Below are 12,292 nucleotides of genomic sequence, written 5' to 3'. Positions count from 1 at the left end.
TAGGTTTCAGTATAACTGAGCCAGTTTTGCTCGCTGGGAACAATTTTTTTTGTGAATGAAAGTTTGCAGCAGTACAGCACTTTTAGTTCTTGAGGCAACGTCGGCTGAGATCCTCTGCAGGCGAACATGCAGATGAAAGATCTTTTTATTTGTTGTTGTAAAGCAGGCCCTGCAGCACAGGTCTCCTCACCTTCCGTCTGTAGTTAGTTTCGTACAAGCCTGAGGGGAAGTCTGAAGATGCGTCGAATTAGAATCACGTGAGAACAGTTAGAAACAGACACACACGAGTAATAAGACATTACATAACAAGATTGAAGTGGAACATTGTACCAATTGTCTCAGATCAGCTTTTTTTGATTAGTGCTGTGTGCCAAAGATACTGTACAATAGCAGCATGAATCTTTGGAAAGATTAGCTTGTTCTGTTTGAAAACCTTTGTCTCATTACAGGGAGCATGTTAACTAAAAGAAAACTACATCTCAGACACAACTGACATTAGACTTTTATTATTTTTAAATAACATTTTTGTTGCAAAACCACAGTGGCTTTGCATGGACAAATGATAAGATTACTGTTCTACTTCTATATATTCTTCTGTTCATTGAATTTAAGAGCAACAGGTCTTAATAAGGAGGTGCTGTCTTTAACTAACCGATGGCTGAACAGAAGGCCTCATTGACTGATCAGACATGTAGTGTCCAATTTGTCAGTGGCCAAGTATGCACTGAAGTTACACAGGCCTGTGTCTCCACAGCACACATGAGCCTGAAAGACCTGACCCTGGGCTGAACCTAGCCGTTGAGCCACGCTAATATGTTTTTTCCTAAAGACGAAGGATTTGTATTTTGAAGCATTTGGGAGCGGGAATGCTTGGACGTCAGATATAGTGCATTTGTTTTGCTTTGGCGTTTGAGATTGAAGATCGGCACACTGACTTCAACAGCCCTGACCACCACAATAATAAACAGCTTGAGGAATTGAGGGGAAACCAGGGATCCTCACCTCTTAACAGAGCGATGTTGGCGTTTGATTTACTGAGATGAAATGATCATTTCCCTGCTGCTTACCATCCCCCTTAACACATTTCAACAGATCCCCTACAGCTCCCGGTTGTCTTCAGAAGACTTCATGAGAAAGTTGCACCTCCCCGTGCACCCCCCCTCCATTCCACTCTTCTCCTCTCCCATCATTCCCCTCTTTGTCATGGTAATGTGCTCCATCGTGCGTGAACAAAACGGTCAACTTAATTGATAAAAAAAAGAGCTCACCAAGTAGGGAGCAAAGAGGGGGTTTGTATATATATAAGACATGAAGGATTGTCATTCACTGAAGGCTTAAGGAATACATTACGACACGAAGACGACTGTCGGTGGAGTGGCAGCTCTCCTGTTATGTGATATCAGATTGTTGTGGCTGTTGACTGAGTCATGCTGTTTGCACAATCAAGAACATGCATACACGAGAGAGAGAGAGAGAGCGAGAGAGAGAGAGATGACGTATTCTGGCAGCTTTAGTGGCATCGAAACTAGACAGTGGCCTACAAAGGGTGTTGGGATGCCGACAGTTAGAAACTTCTTCATGTCAAGTTATGATGATGATGATGGAGTCTTTTGTGAGCAGCTTTCCTGACAAGATAATAAATGGATAATGGAGCTTTTGCAAAAGTTGATATAATATGCTAAACGGCTAAAATGCTGCTGCAATAAAGTTAGAGCATATCGCTCGGAGCACAGACTGCTCATATTTGCTTTTTCAAATATTCAACAAGACTTATCGTTATCAAATACTGTTTGCAAAACCATTTAAGCATTCAAATATTCTTTGATCTGTGGACATACAGCCTAGTGTGTGTGTGGGCTTAGACTGTCAGCTCACCTTTCTTTGGGGAGGTTGGAGTTTCAACAAAAGGCGTCTGCCAACTGCCCCAATGAACAACACTATACTGCTGCAGAACGCCCGTTGTTTATAAAAACGCTCATGTCAAAGCATTCAAATACAATGTAATAATACAAAACCCTATTCTGTTAAGAGGAGAAAATCGGACTGAACATTGAAGAGATGGAAAACAGCTGATATTAGTTTGTTTAGTGTAATTGTGGTAAATGCTTTATAAATCAAACTTAAAGCAGACATCTTGTTTTACGTACATAGGATCATAAAGTGTCGGTTCATCCAAATCATAAAACGACAAACTATCCTGCAGAGTTTTGTTTTGATCTAATAAAGTTTGTGATATAAATTGAGTTACAATTGTGATGCTTAGATCTTAACTTGTGGTGTTCACAACACTGAAAAATTACATTTGAAAAACTCAATTCCATCTGAGAAATATACAATCTAAAACACCCACAGGATAATACAACACCCTTCATTTAAAATGTATGATGCTTCTGTGTTTTGGGGGAACTGACCTTTTGAAAACCGCAGATTTGTCTCAGAAGATGCAAATATTAGCCGGACCTTGTTACTGGCATTTTATTATGGAAACAAGATGCAGGAAGGCAGTTTTCAGGTTGTTTGTTTAGTTTGACAAACAACACAAAGCTGAAAGATATCCAGTTCTTTATCACACGAGAGAACGACCAGAAGAAAATCCTCACAAATGAGACGCAGGATCTACAGACACTGTGGAGTAAAAACTTAACCAGACTGAATGAAGGCAATGTTTCTACCCCGTCTGATCTTCAATGGGGCACAAACATTTTAAAACTGCTTCCTCTCTGTCCAGTATGCTCTCTCTTTTGTTTTTCTGACATCATGAGAAAAGGCTCGGGGACGGTGAGCGTCTGACGACCGAAGCTGAGGTCAGCAGTGATGCTTCAGTGGCTGAGCTCGCTCTGTGTTTTCCGTCAGGTCTTGCGTCGTCAATCTGTCTGAGACTCCTCCTGTTTCTCTTCCCGACTGCTGGGAGTCTATGTGTGTGTGTGTGTGTGTGTGTGTGTGTGTGTGTGGGGTTGGTTTTGGGTGACCCTTGGCATTCCAGCCATTCCCCTGGTACCTGGGAACTGGTCGGTTCTCTTCCGACGGGGTATATTTAGAAGAAGCAGCTGTCTGTGTCTCTGTCTGCACAGATGTCCCGGCTGTCTCTCCACTCAAAAATGTGGCGAGGCCCAAGAAGAAACGACAGTCTATTTGTAACAGCGCTGTCGTGCGCTTTTTCAGATTATGAAGACTTGTGTTCACACAGGTGTAGGTTTGTGTGATTTACGACTGATGGGTGGGAGGTGTTTCTGTTGTGTGTCGAATCTGCTTAGCTGCAAGGTAGGCAGCTTTTCTGTGAACAACAACAACCCAGCGCTGTGGTTTTCTCACATTTTACATGTTGGCCTTTGCTCCACTTATGTACAGCAAGCAGCGAGGTAATTTCCAGTGTTGAGCAGCAGCAGCATGTGCTTTAGTGAAACATCAGCAAAAAAACATGACATGTCACTTTTGTCCCTCTTTCATCACAGACAATTGTTTAAATCACCAAAATGACTGTATTCTCCACCAGATAGTCAAGTATCTATTAGCTCAATATCTAAACAAAACTGTTACTGTTGTCGGCATACTAATGAGCACTTCTGATTTAACATATGAGGCCACCAGTTTTCTTATAAGGCTCCTTCATAGACATATTTTCATTTTCAGCCAAACAATTTTGGTTTTCACATGAGAAGTTTCTTTATTGTACTCAAAGGGGAAATGCACATGTTCAAACTAAATGTGTTGTGATGTTCGTCAGTAAATCTGTAAGTAAGTCTGTTTGTGCACCCAGTTGCACTAATACGTTCTCCACCTACCGGCAACTAAAGGGAGACACAAATGCTCAAGCGCAGGATGATGTGCAGCTCCTAATTAATAATAACAAATCATGTTTTTCCTAATTTTTACTTTGATTTTTGCTCATTCAGACATGGATTTTGATGATCTCATATAATTATTAGCTATTAATCTTCCCAACACACAAAAAATCCGTGAAACCAAGTTATAAAATGACAACAAGATAGAAGTATGAGAGACAAACGAGTGAACAAGAGAGTGAACAAAAGGATGAGAGCCTGCAGGCCGCGGGGACTTTTCTGCTGCGAGCTTCTTAGCGCGCACGCGCATCAGAAAAATGGACTGGATCCGGTTCACGATCAATAACAATATTTAATGTACTACACAAAGTTCACTTACAAGCTGAATTAACTATCAACAGTAATGTTCTCGAACAGAGACCACACGCACGCATCTCACTCACAGGTCTGAATTCAGGTACTGAAAAACTAGAGCGGATGTGGTCTGAGGAATTCGCTCCAGAACAGTCTCTTATATGCCCCGACAGTTGGAAATGTCCGAAACAGTCATAAAACATCTGAATGACCCTCCATGGCGATTAGTGATTGGCTCCATTTGAATTATGTCCCCTCCCATTATCGATCCTTTAGCGAAACATCTTCTCTCCTCGCAAAACTTCTAGACTCCCCATCTCCGTCGCGGTCGGATTTGGCTTTTGACCGATCCCCACTGCCCCTCCTCCATTTGCTGCATGTCCCATTCAGAATCCCTGTCTGACCCTCAAACTATTCTTAGTGTTTTAATACCTTTAGTGACTGTACTTTTATGATTTAATACATTCAATTAGTTAATATACTGTAACACATAATATCTTCTATAAGTAAGAATATTGTAAACATATTGTGACTAACATATTATTATAGTGACACTTCTACTCATCACTAGGGGGTTATTTAATCGTACTTATAATGTGTTTAATACTGAAATTCTCCACAGGTGCTAACAGACGGTGTGTGTGTGTGTTTTATTTCTATCTTGGCAGGGGGAGAAAAATGCCGGCTTTGACGTGCTCTACCACAACATGAAGCACGGCCAGCTGGCATCCAAGGAGCTAGCCGAGTTTGTCCGTGAGAGGTGAGGCTCGTGTGTGTTTGTGACTGTCTGTGTGGGAGGTGGCGCTGTGATGGGAGTCGGGTGGAGAAATTTCACATTCTTGACTCTGTATACTTGGATCTTTGGAAAGATGAGAGACCATGCCGAGGTTGAGTGAAAAGCACAGAAATGATAAATGACCTGTTTTTGTCTCGCCGTGTGTTTCACAGTCCTGTCAGAGAAGACTTTAACAAGTCTTTCTCTGTTGAAACTGCTTCAGTCTTCCCTCTGCTCTGATCTCTGGCCCTTGTCCTCACTACTGTGCTACTTTTGGAGCTCACTTTCTTTAAAACTCTCACACACAAGCCTGAAAAGGTGAATTATCCCTCAATGTCAGAGCTTTACATGTTATCCATGTTTGCAACTGCTGCATTTAAATACGCTTTTACGTCTTTATTTGACAGAGGACAGTGTTTACTATATACTATATATGACAGAGGACAGTGTTTAATATATATATATATATATATATATATATATATATATATATATATATATAGTAATCAAGGCGATATATCGTTAAATGAGCTCAATTAGCTAGCTAGCATCCATTGCAATTTCTGACGACAAAATCAACAAGAAACAAAGAGCAAGCTTTTGTTATGAATTACTAATTGTAAATCCTGCCGCTATTATCATTGTGAACTAAATTAACGCTGTGCAACAACTGAAGGCTTAACAGGCGTACAACGGTACCTAAGGGGGAAGTCGATTGTCTAATTAAAACGGTCCTCTCAAAGTGGGTAGTTTGTTCCATTAAGCACCCCGTCCTCTTATTAGGAACTTATCAGTGAGTAAATTGAGGGTAGTAATGAGGTTCCCACAGGGGTTTGTGCTCTCACAGCGGGAAGCTAACACACACACACGCACACAATGCTCTGTCAGACCAGTGATATAATCCTGACATTGATTCAGTGAATGTGCACATTCCTCGCAGAGGGAAATCCACTTATCTTACTCGGACAGCAGCAGAGAACAAATCAGCAGTCAGGAAATGAAATGGGGCCACTGTGGGTAAAATAGTGGAGGAAAGGCAATTGTTTTGATAAATTCTCTCTCGCCACTTGCCTTAAAGGTCGGGTTTGATATAAGACGCCACATAAAACACTGAGTTAAAGTACCGCAACAACTCCAACCGCCTTCTCAGTGACTGCATGCTGTATCACGCTCATACTCAGTTTAATGGAGATGTATTGTTAGTGGGGCACCATTGACAGTGGGCACTCGATAGCTATCAGGTTTGACAAGTGCTGAAACAATAAGTTTAGAATGAGTTAATCAATTAGTGACCCGACAGAAAATTAATCTGCAACTATTTTGGTAATCGAGGAATCGTTTCAGTCATTTTTCAAGCCAAACATTCACGAGTTCCATCTTTTCTAAAGCTAATATATTTGGGTTTTGGATTGTTAATCGGATTAAACAAGACATTTGGAGACGTCACTTTGGGCTTCAGTAAAAATTGATGGACATCTTCACTATTGCTTGTTGCAGAATATCAAAAGTGAGAATTTGCATCAGAACAGTTTTGGATGTGGAGAGAGTAATTATACACACATGAGAATCAATAAACTAGAGTAGCGGCTGCACACTGATTCCAAACCAAACATCTATTTAGAAAGACGAGGTTTGATTCCAGGTCAGAATCAACTGATTGGGATTGAAACTTTGTCCAATGACTGATTTTATTTTGGCCACTTCAGGGCAGCAGAAACAATTAGTACAGGATTGACTTATCCCCTTTAGGTTGATATGGTATCAAACAGTTCAGTTAGCAAACAGTTGCTTGTTTACACCTCCAGCATGTATAGAGCAACATTATTATTCATCTGAAGTCGTGTTTGTGTCCACAACTTTAAGTCCCAGATTAACTGACTTTTAGCTCCGTTTTTGGTCTTTACTAACTCCTGAGGAGACATCTGTCTCTGTATCTGCTAAATGGTCGAATATGTTCACCAGCTCGTCTCTTCTGGGTCAGTTTTTTGGAGCTATTTCACTGATATCAGCTGCATGATGCGGCCCAAAAAAAACACTCCCGTTAAGTGTGAACCAAAACGGAAAAGTTACGGGCCCTGTAACTAAACAATGAGCTGAAACTTGATGTGCTATAAAGCTCAAAACTATAAAACTCTGTGAAGTCGAGAAAAGCTGCAGATTCAAGCGATAATATCAGTTATAGCTGTTTTGAATAAATGTGTAGTTTGGAGTCAGGGTGCAGGTGTTCACCCGTTGTGTATATAGACGTGTATGTAAGATGACACTTCAGGCCTAATTGATTGAAATTATAACAAAACTGAAACATAAGTAAACAATAGATATCATTTGAAAATATTAGTTCGCCCTGCTTGTGATCCAATATGAGTTCCAACTCTGCGTCACTGCTTGTTTGTTGTTCATGACTTCCTGTAGCAAGTTGTTCTGTTCCACCCTCAGGATGTTTGGATCAATACTCCTTCTTTCTTTCTCTTCAGGGTCAACAGATGATGGTTATTAAAGTTTCATGCCAGCCTTTGCAAAACGACTCCATCTTCATTTAAATGTGGCTTATTGCAACAATTATCCAACACTGATGAAAATGAATCTGTATCTGTCTGACTCTAATGGTGGATGCCCAGAGTTTGGGACAAAGAAAGCTCCAGATAGAGAAGATAACATATGAGGCCATTAGCAGAGGCAGGAGCCTGGTGAGGAAGTGTTATTGGAGTACATTACATTCACCAGTCTAAAAGTTAGTTAGAAGAATTTACATTTTAAAGAAAGCAAAGCACACAACATTACTCTGCCTTTAGAAAATGAACTAAAATACTTGTATCTTCTGAGAGATGCACACATATCTATATATACACATACATACATATATTCATTACAGAGGTGCTTTTGGTCCTTAATTATAGTTATTGTCTTGTTTTTTCCAGTAATGGTCGTGTTTGTTTTTGCAGTGCTGCTATTGAGGAAACTTACTCCAAATCAATGAGCAAACTGGCCAAGATGGCGAGCAACGGAAGTCCACAGGGGTGAGTACCACCATGTGAACACTGAACAGCCCGTCCTCGTCCCCGATGGTTTAATTTATGCTGTTGAACGGCTTTGCTGCTGTAATTGTACATGTTATGGTCATGGCTGCATATAAGATATGAATGAGTACCATCTGCATCACCAAATGTTCATATTTATAATTAAAATGATTCAGCTTTTTTGAAATATGAAAGGGCATCTTGTTTTTACTGACTCTCCTCGCTCGTTAGTGCGATTGAGCATGCTTTGCTGGTTTGCTGCCGCCACAGCCCCACCTCGGGTAGATTGTGATTGTATGCTCTTAATCGCTCCATGTCTTTGGAAATAGTTATTTATTTATCATAGTTCATGGCCATGTGTACACAAGAATGTCAAAACCCTTTACTTGCTGAAACTATTTTGGTTTGAAGCTTTCTTTAGCAAAGTCTTGAAAAAGATAATATTTCCACAGTATGACTCTTGGTATTACAATAGATCTTGAATGAAGAGAGAGTTTGTACCCAACAGTCTCCTTGTGTGTGCTTAATGCTTGTGTGTGTATTTCCTAGGACCTTTGCTCCCATGTGGAATGTGTTCAGGGTGTCTTCAGACAAACTGGCCCTCTGCCACCTCGAGCTGATGAGGAAGATGAACGATCTCATCCGGGACATCAACAAGTACGGAGACGATCAGGTCAAAATCCACCGCAAAGTAAGTACCTAGCATCAGGATGCTTTACCGCTAACATGACCGCAAACTGGCTGATTTTATGTGCCTGTGTGAGTTTCTGTGAAGATAAACTGAGACAGGTTTTCTCCTTACTCGCCCTTCATCGAGACTCTGTCATTTTGATCCAATTTATCTCATAGAAAATGCCATTACTGTCTTCTCCCCTGGTGGTAATCGGTGCGTTTTCCCTTCAAGTACAATGATGATCTGTTCGGGATGTTCATGCGTCGTCTTTTTCTTTATGCGTGTGTCACCCAGACAAAGGAGGAGATGGTGGGAACAGTTGAGGCGGTGCAGGCGCTGCAGGTTCAGAGCGGCCACCTTCAGAAGTCAAAGGAGGGCTACCACGCCAAGTGTTTGGAGCTGGACCGGCTCAGGAAGGAGGGAGCGCCACAGAAAGAAGTGGAGAAAGTTAGCAACAACTCTCTTTATTTTCAAGATTTTAGTTTTTTCAGATGTTCAACACAATAAAAGCTAATCGGTGTCCTTTTGAATAAAACATCAGAGGGGTGGTTCACAGAAATTGGGGTTCCTGGATTGCTCTCTGGAGTTTAATCGTCTTTTGTTCACATCGCTCTATCTTTAGTCTTTGTGACGCAGACAATAAACAATCACAAACATTTATTATCACACAGTTATGTTGTAGTTTGGGAGGACCGATCCTTCAAACAAACAACACGTCTCATTTTAGAAGAGAGCTAAGAGTCGGTGTTGGGCGTGATATAATATAAATACATCTTAACTCAACAGATGGAGTGTGATTGTCATGTTGTTGTCACACAGTCTGCATTATCTTTATTCACAATAATAAATCTGTGTTATTCCTTTGCAATGCAACATAATATTAGTACCAGTGTGATGGAATTATTTGTTGTATAAATAGTCTTCTTTAATCGTGCATTCAGCCTCGTACCTCTCTCCCTGTGGTCATCACACCGCATCCTCAGGAAAAGTGATTTGTGTTCGTATAGTAGTTTTAAAACAAACCCTTTGACCATGATTGCTTAATCTCACAATTTCATAAAAAGCATAAATCAAAAATACTGCTTTTTGTAAATTTGTATTCGAAGTATATTCAAGTCCAGAGCTACTCGACGTGTCTCTCAGTACATCGTGTGGACAGCTGGATGTGAACTGAGACTTTGACAGATTCAGTGTCCTGCATCACTGTTCCTTAACTCTGAGATGTATTATTATTATTATTATTATTATTATTATTATTATTATTATTGTTGTTGTTCATCTTGTGACCCTAAAATCCATCATACACTTGTTTCACAAGCGTGTCTGTTATATCGAGGTTAAATACATTTTTCAATTCATCTTGACAATTATGGAAAACAACTTGTTCTAATGCTCTGCCCTAGATGTCCGCTCTGGGAATAAATGGCTGTTCTTGTTTTGAAGGTACAGACTGAATGCTGAATGCAGTAGTTGTCGTCATGGGGCAGAAATTGTTCTCATTCACTCACTGAGCTATTCCTATTTATTTCAGGATTGTGAATGAGTCCGGAGCTAAAGGCTGTCATTATCCTTTTTCCTTTTCTTTCTCACTAGGCGGAGCTGAAGTCTAAGAAAGCGGCCGAGTCATTTGCGTTGTGCATCGAGAAGCACAACCGCGTGGGTGGAGAGTTTGAGCAGAAGATGAGCGAGTCCTCCCAGGTCAGCTCTGACTCCAGCTGGGAGTCTCTCTCCCACCCTCTGATGTGGTGTTTTTGATGCATTTCTTCTTCTCTTGGGCTTTCTCTTTCTCTCCCTGACTCACCCTCTCTGTAACCTCCCACCACACAAGAACTCCCATCTTATCCTTTCATTCATTCTCTTATCATGACTTCACCAAAAATGGAAACCTCAACCCCCGACTAATGAACACCCACCCGCTCGCACACGTATGCACATCCTGATCCTCGCTCATTACCTTTCATCACTGCCTCCACACGTCCATGGGTAGTGCTGCTGTTTCCATGGAGATCTTCAACAGACCCCAATGTGTGGCGTGTGTGTTTTACATTTCAAATGATGACTGAAATCCTTTTGACCAGTTATTTCTTGTATTAGCTTTGAGGGGGAAGATTCGGTCATTAGTATGAAGGGAGAGAAAGGTGTCAAAAGGGAGGTAAACCAAATGAATAACGGATAAGTAAATACGTTTTTAGATAAATCTATTTTTAAATCAAGCATAAAACTAGAGGGGATCACAAGAGACCTTCTCTAAAGGCACCTTTCATGCCGGTGGCTTGGTTTATTTGGTCTGATCAAGGGAAGATTAAAAAACACATTGTGGTTCAGTTGTATTCATGCAAAATTTGATAAAACCTCAGTTAAGTATTTACGCTCGCTTGAGGTGGTTTTTGCCTGTGTTGAAAAAGAGTTGATGCGCTAAATAGATGATGGAAACACTTTTGCCGAATAAATTCTGACGTAGCGAACATTTAACCCACGTGACCGATCTGCTGTCGGCTTCTCCCTGAATATTCCCATAATGTGCGATGGTTGTCCTCGTCTCCGGACAACAAGAAACGTGTCTGAGACTAGCCGGTATGAAAGAACAATTAAAAACGTGCCCAATTGAAACAAATGCCTTGAAGACATCTCTCCATTTTCGTCGATGGGTTAGAGATGAGTTCAGGAAGGAGACGACTCACTGAAAGTCCGTTTCCTGTATCTGTGTCGGGTGTTTAACCACAGCCCCGCTCCTTTAGGAGATTAGCGGCAGGTCCTGAGTTTCTTTACGTAAACACACACCGGTTATTTTTGCTCCATAGTCACCACAGTAACGATTGATATGAATACAATCCAACTCGAGGTCTAATACAATAAATATGCTCTAAATTCTCCTTTAAAATAAGTCAGTCTTTATTTCTGTTAAATTGTCCCACTTGCATTCGACAAATCTAGGAGCAAAATAAAGAAATGTCTCAAACTACAGATTAGTCTGAAGTATCTGTGAGAAACTGGCCACTGGAGTTGTGGCACATGTCGGATGTGAATGAAGTGCCCTGCTGGAGGCTGACAGCAGTTGCAAAGAGTCCGTTTGGACTCTGTCCATTTAATTGGAGAAAATAAACTGGCAAAGCTCACTGCTCATGAACTCTCTTCTCCAATAGAAGCCACTGGCATTCTATCAAGACAATTCCCCTGAACCAGACAATGACAAATGAGTTGGCTGAGTTAGAAGCAGGATCAAACTTAAATACTAAATCCTCTCAAATTATCGCTGGTTTAAAGACCTGGCAGCCCGGTGCCTCTTCTGCTGGCGGACCGCTCCTCCATAGCTGCTCCTGAATCCGCAGATCTCCTTTAAAGTCTATTTTCACTTTATTGCATATATGTTGAGTTTAGAGTTTCTGCATTTTATGCAGCATTTAAAAAAAAAAATTTTTTCATTAAGAGACAAACTCGCAACAAACACCATAACAAATATTAAAATATACTAAAAACAAGCAAGCAACCACTGAAATAACACACAACCAGACAAAAACTAATAATCAGCCTATACAGACAGCTTCATATCAACAAATATATCCTGTACATCATCAAGCCCAACATCATATTTATGATTAGAAATAAACAAAGTTAGTTGGACACTGGAAAGTTGCATTTGCTGTTTGGTAAAAAAAAACTTGTCTAAAATATATTTTTTCAGCAACTTAAA

At 40.7% G+C, this 12,292-nt stretch overlaps 1 protein-coding gene across 1 annotated transcript in view; it reads left to right on the top strand.

Moving 5' to 3' along the window:
• Positions 1 to 12,292, top strand: part of fcho1 (FCH and mu domain containing endocytic adaptor 1) — a 48,008-nt gene that overhangs the window by 15,844 nt on the left and 19,872 nt on the right. The window contains exons 3-7 of the mRNA XM_079267757.1: positions 4,805 to 4,896; positions 7,854 to 7,928; positions 8,478 to 8,619; positions 8,896 to 9,048; positions 10,195 to 10,299. Coding sequence (XP_079123883.1) covers positions 4,805 to 4,896; positions 7,854 to 7,928; positions 8,478 to 8,619; positions 8,896 to 9,048; positions 10,195 to 10,299 — 567 coding nt within the window. The remainder of the gene's footprint in view (positions 1 to 4,804; positions 4,897 to 7,853; positions 7,929 to 8,477; positions 8,620 to 8,895; positions 9,049 to 10,194; positions 10,300 to 12,292) is intronic.

Source organism: Melanostigma gelatinosum, assembly GCF_949748355.1.
Source record: "Melanostigma gelatinosum genome assembly, chromosome: 4".
NCBI lineage: Eukaryota > Metazoa > Chordata > Actinopteri > Perciformes > Zoarcidae > Melanostigma > Melanostigma gelatinosum.
Note: the sequence above shows the minus strand (reverse complement) of the source record. Positions and strands in the feature narration are given on the sequence as shown.